Genomic DNA, 15,841 nt, shown 5'->3' on the forward strand with positions numbered 1-15,841 from the left:
TTATAATTTTTGTATATTGTGTTGCTTATATCGAGTGTAGTACTGGTTGAAGTGCTGCTAAATTGGTGTCCTTCAGACTATGAATGTTATAGAGTAACACAACACAGAATCAGACCCTTCAGTCTGACCAGTCTATGCCAATCATATTCCCAAATAGTCCCACTTGTCTGCACTTGGCCCATATCCCTCCAAATCTTTGCTATTCGTGCACTTATCTATGATTTTTAAATGTTGTAATTGTACCTGCGTCCACCACTTCCTCGGGAAGTTTATTCCACACAGGAACCATTCTCTGTGTAAACAAATTCCCCCATGTCTATTTTACATTTTTTTCCTCTCAAGTGGTTAGCACGGCTGCCTCACAGCGCCAGGCACCTGGGTTCGATTCCAGCCTCGGGTGACTGTCGATGTAGAGTTTGCACATTCTCCCAGTATCTGCGTGGGTTTCCTACCACAATCCAAAGATGTGCAAGTCAGGTGAATTGGCCACGCTAAATTGCCTTTTAGTGTTAGGTGCATTAGTCAGGGGTCAATATAGGGTAGGGAAATGGGTCTGGGTGGGTTGCTCTTCGGGGGGTCGGTGTGGACTTGTTGGGCCGAAGGGCCTGTTTCCACACTAGGGATTCTAATTTAATCTAATCACCTTAAAAATATACCCCCAAGACTTGGAATTTTCCACCCTGGGGAAAAGACACCTGCCATTAACACTAACTATGCCCCACATTTTATAAACCTCTATCAGGTCACTCCCTCAACCTTCTTCACTCCAGTGAAAAAAGTCCCAGCCTTTCTTGAAAACTCAAACCCTCTATTCCTGGCAAATCTCTTAGAGCCATAGAGATGTACAGCATGGAAACAGACCCTTCGGTCCAACCTGTCCACGCCAACCAGATATCCCAACCCAATCTAGTCCCACCTGCCAGCACCCGGCCCATATCCCTCCAAACCCTTCCTATTCATATACCCATCCAGATGCCTCTTAAATGTTGCAATTGTACCAGCCTCCACCACATCCTCTGGCAGCTCATTCCATACACGCACCACCCTCTGCATGAAAACGTTGCCCCTTAGGTCTCTTTTATATCTTTCCCCTCTCACACTAAACCTATGCCCTCTAGTTCTGGACTCCTCGACCCCAGGGAAAAGACTTTGCCTATTTATCCTATCCATGCCCCTTAAGATTTTATAAACCTCTATAAGGTCACCCTTCAGCCCCTGACGCTCCAGGGAAAACAGCCCCAACCTGTAGCTCAAATCCTCCAACCCTGGCAACATGCTTGTAAATCTTTTCTGAGCCCTTTCAAGTTTCACAACATCTTTCCGATAGGAAGGAGACCAGAACTGCATGCAATATTCCAACAGTGGCCTAAGCAATGTCCTGGACAGCCGCAACATGACCTCCCAACTCCTGTACTCAATACTCTGACCAATAAAGGAAAGCATACCAAACGCCACCTTCACTATCCTGTCTACCTGCGACTCCACTTTCAAGGAGCTATGAGCCTGTACTCCAAGGTCTCTTTGTTCAGCAACACGCCCTAGGACCTTACCATTAAGTGTATAAGTCCTGCTAAGATTTGCTTTCCCGAAATGCAGCATCTCGCATTTATTTGAATTAAACGCCATTTGCCACTTCTCAGCCCATTGACCCATATGGTACAGATCCTGTTGTAACCTGAGGTAACCCTCTTCGCTGTCCACTACACCTCCAATTTTGGTGTCATCTGCAAACTTACTAACTGTACCTCTTATGCTCGCATCCAAATCATTTATGCAAATGACAAAAAAGTAGAGGACCCAGCACTGATCCTTGTGGCACTCCACTGGTCACAGGCCTCCAGTCTGAAAAACAACCCTCCACCACCACTCTCTGTCTTCTACCTTTGAGCCAGTTCTGTCTGAGCCCTCTCCAGCTTAATAGTATGCTTCCTATAATAGGGAGACCAGAACTGGGCACAGTACTCCAGAACAGCCCTCACCAATGTCCTGTACAATCTCAACATGAAATCCCAACTCCTATACTCAAAAAGGTCTGAGCAATGAAGGCAAGTGTGCTAAACACCTTCTTAACCTCCTCCTCACCGCCCCCCACCCCCAACACTGCCCAGCTTCAAATAGACTTTCCCAAACAATTTTCCTCCTTCCTCCGGCTTTGCCAGGTTTGAGAGCACCAAGTCCCGTTGCACGTTTTTGCTTTACTTTACTCTTCCACACGGCATGGGCATCATTGGCCCAGGCCAGCAATTGTTACCCATCCCTGTGAACAGAGAGGTTTGTTCAGCCATTACAGAGGGTAGTTATGAGTCAATCATGTTGCTGTGGGTCTGGAGTCACGTGTAGCCCCATTTCAGGGGCGCGCACACAAACAATGAACAACAGTAGGCCACTCAGCCCCTTGTGGCCTGCTCCCCCCTTCAACACAATCATGGCCGATTTGATTTTAACCTCAACTCCGTATTTCTGCAAATCCCCCAATAATTATTCATTCCTTTGGTCATCAAGAATCTCTCCCTACCTTAAAAATGTTTAAAATTCACTACCTTTTGGAGAAAAGAAATTCCAAAGACCCATAACCTTCCAAGAGTTTCCTCATTTTATTTTTAAACTACAACAGGAAACATTCTTTCCACATCCACCTGATTAAGTCCTCTCAGGACTCTTACATGTTACTATTGGTTACCTCGAATTCTCAAGCTCCAGAGGGTACAGGCATATCCTAGCATTAGGATGTGGAGCCTTTGGAGAGGGGGTGCAGAAGAGGTTTACCAGGATGCTGCCTGGATTGGCAGGTATGAGCTACAAGGAAAGGCTAGGCATACTCAAGTTATTTTCTCTGGAGTGGTGACAGCAGCTGAGGGGACACTTTATAGAAATCTATAAAATTCTGAAAACCAAAAGAACTGCAGATGTCGTAAATCAGAAACAAAAACACAAGTTGCTGGAAAAACCCAGCAGGTCTGGCAGCACCTGAGAAATCGGAGTTAACATTTCAGGTCCGGTGACCCTTCCTCAGAACCGGAGTTGAGTTCTGTGGAAGGGCATCGGACCTGAAGCGTTAACTTTGATTTCTCTGCATAGATGCTGCCAGACCTGCTGAGCTTTTCCAGCAATTTCTGTTTTTGTTATAAAATTATGAAATGCATAGATAGGGTTGATTGCAACATCTGAAAAGTATCTGGACGGGTACATGAATAGAAAGGGGTTAGAGGGATATGAGCCAAATGCTGGCAAATTGATTAATTTAGCATAACTCAGAATCCAGAGTGTGGAAACAAGCCATCCCCCTACCCTATAACCTTGCATTTTCCATGGCTAACCAACCTAACCTACATATCCTTGGACACCTTTCTCTCCTCCCCCCCACCCCAAAGGAGTTGTCCACATCCATCAAAGTTTCACCTGCGCTTCCACACAGGTCATTTATTGTATCCGTTGCTCCCGATGTGGTCTCCTCTACATTGGGGAGACAGGACACCTAATTGCAGAGCGCTTCAGAGAACATCTCCAAGACACCCAAACCAACCAACCCCACCGCCCCCTGGCTAAACACTTCAACCCCCCCGCTCACTCCGAGGACATGCAGGTCCTGGGCCTCCTCCATCACCACTCCCTGACCATTCAACGCTTGGAGGAAGAACACTATTGTGCACTCAGCTACCTTCCCCCCCAACTTCCCATTTATCTCTCAGCACCTCCCACATATCCCCATTCCTGATGAAGGGCTTTTGCCCAAAATGTCGATTTTCCTGCTTCTTTGTTGCTGCTTGACCTGCTGTGCTTTTCCAGCACCATACCCTCAACTCTAATCTCCAGCATCTGAGGTCCTCACTTGTACTTGCAATTTAGCATGGCCAATTCACCCAACCTTTACGTCTTTGGACTGTGGGAGGAAACCGAAGCACCCAGCAGAAACTGACACAGACACGGGGAAAATGTGCAAACTCCACAGAGTCACCTGAGGGTGTAATCGAACCCGGGTCCCTGGCACGGGGGGGGGGGGGGGGGGGGGCAGCGGAGTGCCACAGAAGTGTTCCAGTGCAGAAGGCCAGTCAGCCCACGCAACGCAATATTACACCTTTAATGCAGCAAACCATGCTCTGATGCTTCAAATGGTAAATAAAAACTCGCTCAGTCAGATTTTAAGCTGCATCTTTAAGTGGGAGAGAGAGAGAAATGATGAAAATTAAGGATGGGAATTGCACAGCATGAAGCCCAGGCAACTGAAGGCACTTCAGTAATGGAATAATTAAAATCAGGGTCCTCCAGTGGCAAATATTTCAGTGTGCACTGGAGCTGGAGGAGCTTAGAGATGGGAGGGAAAAATGTCATGGAAGGAGTTTAAAACAAGGAAGAGAATTTTGAAACCCAAGCACTGCTTAAGCAGGAATCAGTGAGCACAGTGTGACAGTGAGCAGAATACAGCAGACAGCAGAGCTTCAGTGACCTCCAGTTTGCAGGGGCAGAGCATGGGGGGAACTGCCTGGGCTGTGTTGGAACAGGCAAGTCAGGAGGTTAAGGAAGACATTGAGGAGCTAGGGTTAGACAAGGTGACCACCTGACCCACTCAAACTGACCATTTCCCAAGGACTCAGACAACACAGGGTTTCCTGCAACCTTTACTTTATTCAACATACTGCTTCCTCCTGGCAAATACAATCTTCAGGAAGTCACAAGCCTTCAAACACCACAATGCACATTGTCATTAAATATAATTCAGAATTCTAACATTTGAATAAATTTTTATTTGACAGTGACATTCTGATGGCAAACACACACAATTATAAAACTCTTTGTGCCTAAATTGAGCACCAGGTTGTCAAGTCTCCCCCCAACCATCTCAATCCAAACCCAAGATCAAAACTGACAGCACGGTGAGTCCGAAGGCCCCTTTGCCTGCAGATCAAACTTGGCTTTGCAATTATGAGTGTGCCAAAAAAAGAACACCAAACCACTCAGCTTGGCAGAAACAAGAGGAAATGCAATGCACACTGCGTTGGCCACTGCTCCCTCACCGTTCGGAGAAACCATGATTGTGCGTTCGTAACAACCAGAGCGCTTCCCTGGTGCGTTGGGAAATCTCAGGAGGGAAATGGTCATGCCATTTTCATAAGGGAAATGCTGTCTGACTTTCTAGAAGCTCAGAATGATTGTCACATTCCCCACTGGAGGAGGTCTCCCCTTGTAACATGGATGTTAACAATATCCAGAAGGATTATTAACAGTTGACAGGAGGATCTGAAGTTATTCAGCAAAAGGGAGGCGGTGACAAATTGCGGAGTGTTGGGTGCCAACCGAAGAGATTTTCACTCAGCTGATCCAGAACAGGTGTTGTTTTCACTTCCCGTCACAACTGCCTGAATTGGTGGCCTCCAGCTGCCAGAGGGGTTACCAGGCATGAGGGAACATCAATACATACAGGTCTCTCAATACTGTTTTTTTAAGGGTCAAATTTCTGGGAAGCTCTGTCAAACAGCACTGAAGGTACACTGATACCACACGGACCGCAGCCTACAGGGGGGCAAGTAGGCTTGAGCAACAGAGGATTGGCAACATCACACAAATATCTTAAAGAGAATTGCTTCTCTTGAAACAGGCATACACCTTATTCCATCCCAGATCAGTGTTCTCCCTGTGCTGACAGACATCTAGGTAATATTCCCCAAACATTCCAGCTGCTTCTGTCATTATTCATTTTAGCAAATGCTCCAAGTATGGTGCAGTTTTCACTTGAGGGCAGAGTCACAAAACCGCCTCAGTACTGGAGGTCACTGAAGGCATGGTTAGAGGACACCCAGACATGGGGGCGCTGGGCTAAGCACAGGAACAAGGGAACAAAGAGTCAACTCCAATCCCTATCTGCTTCATGATGGATATGAGACTCCTTGGGTCTTCCTCCTTCTTAACTGGCTTTTCCTAAGTGTACTGCAGTGACTGTTCTGGGGAAAATAAAACTGCACGGATCGTATATGTGTGTGTGTGTTTGGGAGGGCTGGTCTATGCAGAGGAGAGTTGTGTGTGTTGGGAGGTGTGGGGGCGTATCCATGTGTTGAAGACTAAGTGATCACACATGGATGGACTTGATTGAGAAATGGTCTGGGAGGTTTCAATCACAGGAGCATTAGGTGAGGCTGTCGGGAATGTGTACAGACAGAAAACCAGGATTCCAGCCCTCGGTTTGTTGTAGTGGAGGGGAACCGGGGGGAGGGGGGGTGGGGGGGGGGGGGGAATAACCATAAGAGAGCAGCAGAGGATCATGTATAAAAACAAAAACAGAAAATGTTGGAGAAACTCAGCAGGTTTTGAGTCCAGGAACCAAACATTAATCCTCCTCAGATCCTGCAAGACTGGCTAAGTTTTTCAATCATTTTCAGTTTTCACTTTAGATTTCTACCATCTGCAGTATTTTGTTCTTACTGAATAGGAGAATTAAGTGTTGAAAAGAGCAGCTGGATATTGGAAAGGGGAAGAAACTAGAGGTGCTTTCTGCACGGACAAGTGGACACGGGTCAAATGACCACTCAATCCTGCAGGCATCATAGATTATCTTGCGATTTTAATCTCTATGAATCGGGACAAGTTAAATCGCATTTTTGGAATCCATACAAACGGGAGAACACTCAAGATTGGGATCAATTGATTTTTCCGGATACAAAGTAAATCCAAGAATATGGGGAGGTGCAATGGAGATGCAAGATCAGCCACCATCTTAGTGAATAGCAGAGTAGGCTCGATGGACTGATTGGCCCATTTCTGATCTTATTTCTTATGTACCTGTCTCTTTGCTAGAGCTTTGTGTGTACAAGTTGGCTGCTGTATTTCTTACAACCATAACTGCACTTCAAATTTTACCTTACTGGCCATACAGGGCTTTTGGGACACATCTCCAGGTGCTGAAAGGTGCGATGGGAATATCTCTCTTAGTGGATCACAACTGCTCAACTGCACTGAAGAGGATGGAGTAAACGTACTGGTCCGCTCCCAGGTTATTGCATCTTCTGCAACCACCCCCACAAAAAGTGAGTTTGCACTGGATCAAACGTTCTCCCAAGTCTGTCTTTCATGAATTGAGCTCTTTGGCCTTCTCCAACATCCCTTTCCCAGTGAGACACACAATACTACACTGGAACCTGCAGGTGGTTTAGGCTTTCCAGTCCGTTCACTGGCCGAGAAAGCACAGAACCTTTACCTCCCTATCAGATTTGCAATCGCCGATAAACTGCTGGTCCAGAGCGATTCCGACTTTTGATGGTGAACAGCCCAGGAACAATCCCAGCAAAATTCAAACAGCATAAGTCAGCCAGGAGGGAAAGATGGACACGTGTGAAAAATCCGGATGCCAGCTGGGAGATGGGGAAACGTGCTTGTAGGGGGTTCACGTTGTCTGGTTAGGAGGGGGAAATCACAGGCCACAGCTTGACTGCCCCAGGGCTGAGTAGGTTGCACAAACACGCACAAGAGTAACAATATGAAACTGGAAGCTAGTTTTGCCAATGTGCTTCTTGCCCTGTGTAAAGCCACGGTCAATCGCAATTAACGTGTTTACATTTTGAGATCTCGCGGTTTTGCCTTTGGAACACCGCGGAGCAGGTTCTGATTGAGGGTGATTGCAAACAAAGGAGAATCTGGGGGATCGAGCAGCCAATCAGAGACCACAGATCATCTTTACTATCCCTCTGTTCATTAAGAAGCGGTTGAAAACAGTCAGTCATAGAACTGTTCCCCTCTGGAAGTTGAAAGAAAAACTACAGCAGGTAAAGAATTTAAATTAATTTATTCTGCAGAGCCTAACTGATCTAGATATTAAGAACTTGATCAGGGACCATGCTTGTAAGGGCACGCCATGTTGTTACTGTGTGCATGAGAGTGCAGGCGTCACGCACGTTTGCCTCTCCGTACCAGGAGGACCCTGCACTCAGAGAGAACCCAAGTCAGCGAGGGCCCAGGGAAGGCGGGAGACTTGGTTCGGAGATGGTAGTTAGTGAGGAAGATTAAATTAAACCCTGATGCCCCACCCACCACGGGAGGGAATACTGTCCAAACCAGATGCATGGATGCTACATCATCCCCATCTGCAGTAGTGAGTTCGCATACGCCATTGGCTTAACATTCGGGTGAGGCTGGAAGAGAGAGAAACAGGGCATTACTCAGATAAAACATACTCCCCAGTATATCAGCCCCCACATACACACCATCTCCTTGAGCTCATACTTTCCTGTTGAAATCATCCTTATGCAGTTTCTTTTACTCAATTTGTTTCCATTAAATTAAAATGGTGCAACCTTGCACCCCCTTAGTGCTTTTGTACATGATTAAGCTGCACAAACCAAGTTTGACGGTGCTTCTGAATCAACCACATCTCCTGTCTCTTGGTGCCATGAACTTGGCCCTCCATCCAGGCTGTCCCCTGCAAACATTCTGTTAGGTCCCTGAACCCCACTCCCCTCCTTGCCCACCCGACTGTCCATCTGTTCCTACTGCTGGCTCGGCACCCTTTCCCTGACCTCAAGCCCAACTCCCCTGCCACCGGTCAGCTCTAATACTCCACAACTTTCACTAAGACAGCGTTTCCACTCTGAACTTACCACAGTTTTAAATTGATGGAAGATGGGCTTTAGATCAGAGCCCGTGAGGTGAATGTACGCTCCTTGGTTTCCCATCTGATCACTGAGACAGAAAGAGCAATCATTAAGAGATAATGATTCAGACACAGGCAATTGCAATGCAAAGGAAGAGACAGCAAACATGCACTGGTATGTACAGCACATACTGATAACTCGACGCAATGTTAAATCACAGGAGGTTGCTCCGGGATAACAAGTTGTGGAAGGGAAGGGAGGAGATGGTGTTTAATCATGGCTCTAATAAATACAATAGATCAGAACAGAATAGAATCTCTAGAGTGAGGAAGCAGGCCATTCAGCCCATTGAGTCCACATTGACCCTCAGTGGATCCCACACAGATCCAACCCCGCTACCCTATCCCTGTAACCCTGCATTTTCCATGGCTAATCCATATAGCCTGGATATCCCTGGACACTATGGGTAATTTAGCATGGCCAATCCACCCTAACCTGTGGATCAGGTTTGATGAACTGCGTTTAGGGGGGAAAGACAATGATGCCATGGTAGTGCCACTGGGCTAGTAATGCAGAGGCCCAGGCCAATGCTCTAGGAGCACAGGCCCACCATGGCAAGTGGGAGAACTTAAAATTAAAGAATAAAACAAAATATTTATAGTGACTGTGAAACTACCTTTGACTGCTGTAAAATAGAAATATCTGGCTCACTTATGTCCTTTAGGGAAGGAAATCTACTGTCCTCGTCCTGTTTTACCTAAGCGAGATTTCAGACCCACAACATGGTTGATTCAACAGCGAACTCATTAAAAGCCCAAAACCCTCTCACCAATACACCATAACTTATGTTAAGACAGCGTTTCCACTCTAAAGTTTTAAATTGATGAATGATAGGCTTTAGATTGTAGGCCCTAAGGTGAGTGTACGCTCCTTGGTTTCCAATCTGATCACTTACCTCGACTCAATGTGGTCAAACTCTGGTCTTGGTTCTAAGGTAACTAGGGGATGGACAACAATTGCTGACCTTGCACATTTTTCATAAATAAATTTGAAAAGAAAGCTACTCTTTTCATTCCCATAATGAGGAGCTGAAACCTGAACACAGGTTGAGGTGACTACTTGTAGTCAGGGGCAACCATTTAACAGATGCTCTTAACCTAGATGGTAACAAGATGGCTTCTCGGTGCAAATAACATGACAAAATGGCTTCTCGGCTGCAAATTGACAATTCTGCTAAAGCTGCATAAAATGGCTTTTAAGTTACTAACTGCTAATTCTGCTTTAGCTGCATAAGTGATTAACCACAGTCTGCTTCAATAGAGGTTAGCACACCATGCGCCCTTTAAAGCATAGAAATAACTTGACTAGATATGACATTGCTAGCCATCCTTAATGACCTTCGGGTCAGGTGCAGTGGCTCGATTCGTGAGATAAGGGTGGCCTTAGCGTTGGAAAATAAAGTTGGTTCCCAGGAAATATCATTAGGCCAAGTAACTGCCAAATAAAGTAGTGTCGTGTATGGATTGGTAATCGTTTGAATGTACTATGCGATCATGGCCCTTCTTTAAGAAAAGTATAAAAATGTCTTTGTTTTAAATCATGTATGCAGCTCCTCTGAGGAATGCAGAAGTGCTCAACTTGTGTGTTCCCGGACGCTCTGGGCCAAGCATATGAAGAAATCAAGAGTGAAGTCTTAAAGAACCAGACTGATTGTGTGTGTTTATTGACCGATCACGGAACCGAGAGCTTTCAAAGCACTGCTCCTTCATCAGGCAAACTTTCCCACGTGGCCCATTGAGCTTGTGCCAGTTCTTTGAAGTTAGTTCAAATTGTGGCAGTCCTCCTTGTTCCTTCTCCACGACTGCACCATCATCTTCCCTTTAAGTAACCTATCCAATTCCCTTTCGTTAGCTGATCGATTCTGCTTCTACTGCCATCTTAGGTAGCACATTCACGATCACAGGTGATGTAAGAGAAATCCCATCTCCCCTCTCTGGTTCTGTTGTCAATGATCTTAAATCTGTGTTCACTGGTTACTAATCCTCCTGCCAAGGCAAACATTTCTCCCCACCTTCTCTTTCAACACAGAGAAGGCAATGCAGTGGGGAGACCACAAGGCAGTGGGATTAGGTTTGAATTGTTCTAGCACAGAGCTGGGGGGTGACAAGACTGGCCAAATAGCCTTCGCCTGTGATAGATTAATAATTAGTAATTTTTAAAAAACAAACTTAGACTCTATTTGAGCCAGTTTGATTCTAGAAACTGACTCTTCTGAGAAAGTATTACTTTTTTAAAAATTCATTATCTGAATGAGGGTGTTGCTAGCCAGACCAGCATTTATGGCTCTTCCCTAATTACCCAGAGGACAGATTATTATTTTTTTTTTTAAAAAGAGTCAGCCACACTACTGTGGGTCTGGAGTCACGTGTAGGCCGGACCAGGTGAGGATGGCAGTTTCCTTCCCTGAAAGGACATCAGTTAACCAAATGGTTTTTTTCCAACAATTGGCAACCGATTAATGGTCATTATTAGACTCTTAATTCCAGATTTTTATTTATTTTAATTCGAATTTCACCTTCTGCTGTGGTGGGATTTGAACCCAGGTCCCCGGGACATTATCTGGGTCTCTCGATTAATAGTTAAAGGCAGCCATCGCCATCCCCATATTTATAACACGTTATTGTCGTTTGGGAATTTATTTCCAAAGTGGAATTAAAATGGAGTTATGGTTTTAGTTCTGTGAAGGTCTTTTTTTAAAAAAAAATGTCAGACAATCATTTGTCGAACAGTGAGTTTGAAACACCCTTTCCAAGCAAACGTCTGAATTAAGTTAAATGACTAGCAAACCAGCTGGGGAGATCATGTTTTACAAAACTGAACTCTTATGATCGACAGAGGTAGATGGCCAGGGATCTTAGGCAGTTTTGAGTTCAGAAGGAAATACCCATTCTAGCAGAAGGGCAGTTTAATACTTGTGGAAACTGCAGGCCATGAGAGCTCAAAATTAGTTTTAAACTGTCATTACAGTTCAGTGAGAAGAAAATAGCGATTTAGCCCCATGTCTTGTGTGTCACAGGGATAGGTGGAGAAAACTACATTGAGCTGGTGGAAGGAAATGCTTGTGACCTCATCAGTCGAGTAAGAAATCTCCAAGTGGAGATAGAAGCGATCGGGGTTGTAAAGCATATTGCTGGGGGAAAAGGACTGACCCTTTCTTTTTGCTGTTGCTGAGAAGTTTCTGTTCAAATTTGTTCCAGCACATTTTTTCCCCACTTGCATTCTTTTGCGTAAAGTGCATTAGCAGTCTCATGTGAATATTATCAGTAACTGACAATACTAAACAAATTGCAAAATTAATACAAAAGACGAACTCTGTTGAGCCAGGATACACTCTAGAAACTGACTCTCCCAGTATTACCATCAGCTGGAATCATAACTATAGAAAACTATGTTCTTTTGAATACTTACCAATAATTTGGCGCTGAAAACACAGTGATACATTTGCCGTTATGTGTAACCTCATAGCCGTCTGGTTTCACCTCATGGCTCCTGATGATATAATCCAATTTATTCTCTTCCAGGAATCGGCTAGTGACATCTGGACCAAACTGGCAGCTGACGCCACGCTTGCTGACTGACCTCCCGTTCTAGAAAAGGCAACGGAAATGGGGACTTTCACTCAGGGCAAAAACTAGAGCCATGAGTGACGGAGCACGGAGCACCAGTTTGGTGTCTGGGTTTTATTGGTGCAGCCAATTGAGAAAACTGTGTCTGGTGCAGCATCTCGAGAGGCCTCAGCTTGAACCATCACCCTAGCTCAAGACCATGGCATAGTACGTGGAGTAGAACATTCGGCCCCTTAAGTAAGGTCCATCATTTGATATGATCATGGCTGATCTTGGGCATCAACGTCACTATCACATTTACTGTCCTTGATTTCCGAAGACCAATAATCTGTCTATCCCAGCTCCAAACATATTCAACAATGCAACATCCACAACATCTTGGTGGAGAACTTCAAGATTCACCACCACCTGTTTGAAGTAATTCTCCCAATTTCAATCCTGAATGATCAGCCCCCCTTATCCTGAGACTGTTTTAGATTTCCCACACAGCAGGGGGGAAAAAGAAAAATCACTGCCTATCCAATTGAACCTTTACGGATTCTTGAGTCCACTGCGATTGCCTCTTAGTCATCTGAGCTCCTGAGAACAGAGATCAAATTTAGCTAGCATCCGCCAATCAATGCATTTTGTTTAGCAACGTCAAATTGGGTGGATGTTGTGGGTGTCTCAATGGGTTAGAACATAAGAAATTAGAGAAGGAGTAGGCCATTCAACCCCAGGAACATGCTCTGCCATTCAATGTGATCATTTCTGATATGACCATGGCCTCAATTCCAGCTCTTCACAGTCCCCAAACACCAAAAAAAAATCACATTATTGAATATCTTCAATGACTGAGCAAAAGTTTGAAATAGAGATCCCCTAACTTCACTATTATCTCTGGCTGATAATAAATAACCAAACTTGGTGTTCCACTTTGTGCTCTGTCCATTAAATGAGGTGACTCCACTAACTGCCCTTTCCAAATGTCGAGACACACAGAACTCAGAGACAGCAGGCCACTTGCCAAGATAAAATCCCATCCATCTTCTTAATTTATGACCAAAGCTTTGACGATCCCTAACCCCACATGTTCAGCAAAATATGGTCCAAGTTTTTAAAAGATAGGACACCACTCAGATCCGAAAGCAGTATGTCGGAGTCTGAACTCTTACCTGAGGCTGTGGATCTGACCAGAGCAAATCACACATTGGACCTGTTGCAAAACACAGGAAATGAGAACAATTAAAGACAGAGCTGCACAGCAGGGAAAGAGACCCTTTGGATCAACCCGTCCATGCCGACCAGATATCCTAACCTAATTCATTCCCATTTGCCAGCACTTGACCAATATCCCTCTAAACCCTTCCTATTCATATACCCATCCAGATGCCTTCTAGATATTGTAATTGTACCAGCCTCCACCATTTCTTCTGGCAACTCATTCCATACACACACCACCCTCTCCGTGAAAACGATGCACCTTAGGTCCCTTTTAAATTTTTTCCCTCTCACCCTAAATCCATGCCCTCTATTCTGGACTCACCCCACCCCAGGGAAAAAGACCTTGTCTTGTTTAGAAATGTAGAGAAACAGTAATAAGCCAGATAATGGAAACCGGAGGGAGAGGACAGCAGGGTGTAAAGAAGATAAATAGCAGGGGGAAAGACAGAAAACCAAGGGAAAGGAGGAATAAAACAAAACTCAGCTCGTTACATCCTTTCACGTGTAAAAATGTTGCTCAGTTTTATGGAATATAGAAGCCTAATTTGCAACTGAGACAAGTGTGTGTGACTGGTAAAGTATACCTGAGCGAGTGAAATGTGTCTGACATGATCAGGTGCGTTATTCAGTATACAATATTCAAGGGCTTAAATTTACCTCAAAACGGCAATGAGAATGTTTTATATTTTTATGTTTAATCTTCTTGAAAAACAAAACATAGTTATTAGAAACTGGTCAGCTTAATAAACAAAACCGAAATTACTTTTGTGCTGCACACCCAAACAAATTAAGGACTTGTCAGGGATTCCCATTAGATTCTGACCCAGGTAGATCACCTGGTCATGGGCACACACTAATCAATACTGATCATGCGCAGGTTACAACTTCATACCTGAATCTGGCGGCTGTCGGTTCCGATCAATCTTCTTGATGTCTTCCAGGGTTATACCATCCTCGCTGAAGAGTCCTCCGTGCATTATCTATTATACGGTGAATGGAATAATTTAGAACCAGAGGCAAGTTAACTGGAACAGACAGGATTCTGACAGGGCTTGACAGGGTAGAAGCCAAGAGGTTGGTCGCACTGGTCTCAGAATCAAAAACATGGGACAAAGATAAGGGGCCGATCATTTCAGACTGAGAAGAGGAGAAACCATTTCACGTGAATCACTGTGAATTCTCTACCCCAGGAAGTCATACTTGCTTAATTGTTTAAGACTGGGATGGGTTTTCTGAGATCAGGGTACAATGTTCCCTCTAAGTGATATGACTACTGCGAAACCCACACACGCAGACAGGCATGTCGGTGCATAGCTTCAGCTTCTGGAAGCTGCTGCTGTACGCAGATCTCAAAGATCCCCACAACAGCAAGAACATTCAGATGGAATGGTGTCTGGGTGTCCTTGTGCATGAATCACAAAAGGTTATGGGCAGGTACAGGCAAACAATTAGGAAAGCTGCTGGAGCGGGTACAATGACAACGTCTGCTGGGTACACGAATAGGATGAGGTTTACAGGGATATGGGCCAAATGTGGTAAATGGGACTCGGTCAGGTTAGAGTATGTGGTCGGTGCGGACAAGTTGGACAAAAGGGCCTGTTTCTGTGCTGCATGACTGAGTCTAATGGATTGCAAAAGTAGGAGGTCATGTTTGTGCTACATTGGGCACTGGCAAGACCACATATGGCAGACTACACACTGTATCGAACGCCTTATTTGAGGAAAGGGATGTGATGGAAGCAATTTAGAGCTGCCTTACTGGACTAAGGTGTATTGTCTAATGAGGAAAAGGTTGGAATAGGCTAGATTTGTCCCTCAGGGGCTGCTTCTGCTGATTATAGTTCTGTTTAAAACAGTAGAAAGTGAAGAAATGAATGGGTGGAGGTCAGTGAGGGGGGAGCGCATGGGTGACATCAGTCAGCATCCCACTGGTATGAAATCTGACTGGCCCATAGTGATAATACATCAGCCCAGCCAAATGGTTGTTCTGCCCCTCAGAGACCGCAAGTCCAGCCCCAGACAACTGCTCGGTAATCCCAGCAAGGCCAGGACACAGTGGTGACCACTGTGGAACTACAGCAAATTCCCCCTGAAGACAAGATGTCTCCCGGATTTTGGGGATGGAGTTGGTGGGAGATTCCAACAAAGGGTGTGGAGTAGTCATGTTAGACAGGCCGGGCTGGGAATGGGAGGGAGGTGATGGATGCTGAATAGTACACTCTCCAACTCATGGGTTTACCCCATCTACTTGATCGATAACACACTCTGTCAAAGCTGCTGAGGTGCCCTATCACCTTTCTTCTGCCTTATCCTACCGGCTCAGAAATTGGTTAGGAGGCAGCATATTGGCTACTTTCCACCGCCCCCTCACCCCATTCCAACCTTCAAATATACTGGCAGAAGGAGCCATAATATCACCCCATTCCATCAGCACCC

The 15,841-nt window shown here is 45.2% G+C and overlaps 1 protein-coding gene across 1 annotated transcript in view; it reads right to left on the bottom strand.

Moving 5' to 3' along the window:
* Nucleotides 1–4,603: 4,603 nt before the first annotated feature.
* ppp5c (protein phosphatase 5, catalytic subunit) overlaps nt 4,604–15,841 on the bottom strand; it is a 46,141-nt gene continuing 34,903 nt past the window's right edge. Inside the window, exons 9-13 of the mRNA XM_043680841.1 lie at nt 14,298–14,385; nt 13,357–13,397; nt 12,045–12,223; nt 8,583–8,664; nt 4,604–8,117 (exon numbers count right to left, since the gene is read on the bottom strand). Coding sequence (XP_043536776.1) covers nt 8,055–8,117; nt 8,583–8,664; nt 12,045–12,223; nt 13,357–13,397; nt 14,298–14,385 — 453 coding nt within the window. The 3' untranslated portion in view covers nt 4,604–8,054. The remainder of the gene's footprint in view (nt 8,118–8,582; nt 8,665–12,044; nt 12,224–13,356; nt 13,398–14,297; nt 14,386–15,841) is intronic.

The sequence above is a fragment of the Chiloscyllium plagiosum genome, chromosome 41 (assembly GCF_004010195.1).
Source record: "Chiloscyllium plagiosum isolate BGI_BamShark_2017 chromosome 41, ASM401019v2, whole genome shotgun sequence".
NCBI classification, from domain to species: Eukaryota; Metazoa; Chordata; class Chondrichthyes; order Orectolobiformes; family Hemiscylliidae; genus Chiloscyllium; species Chiloscyllium plagiosum.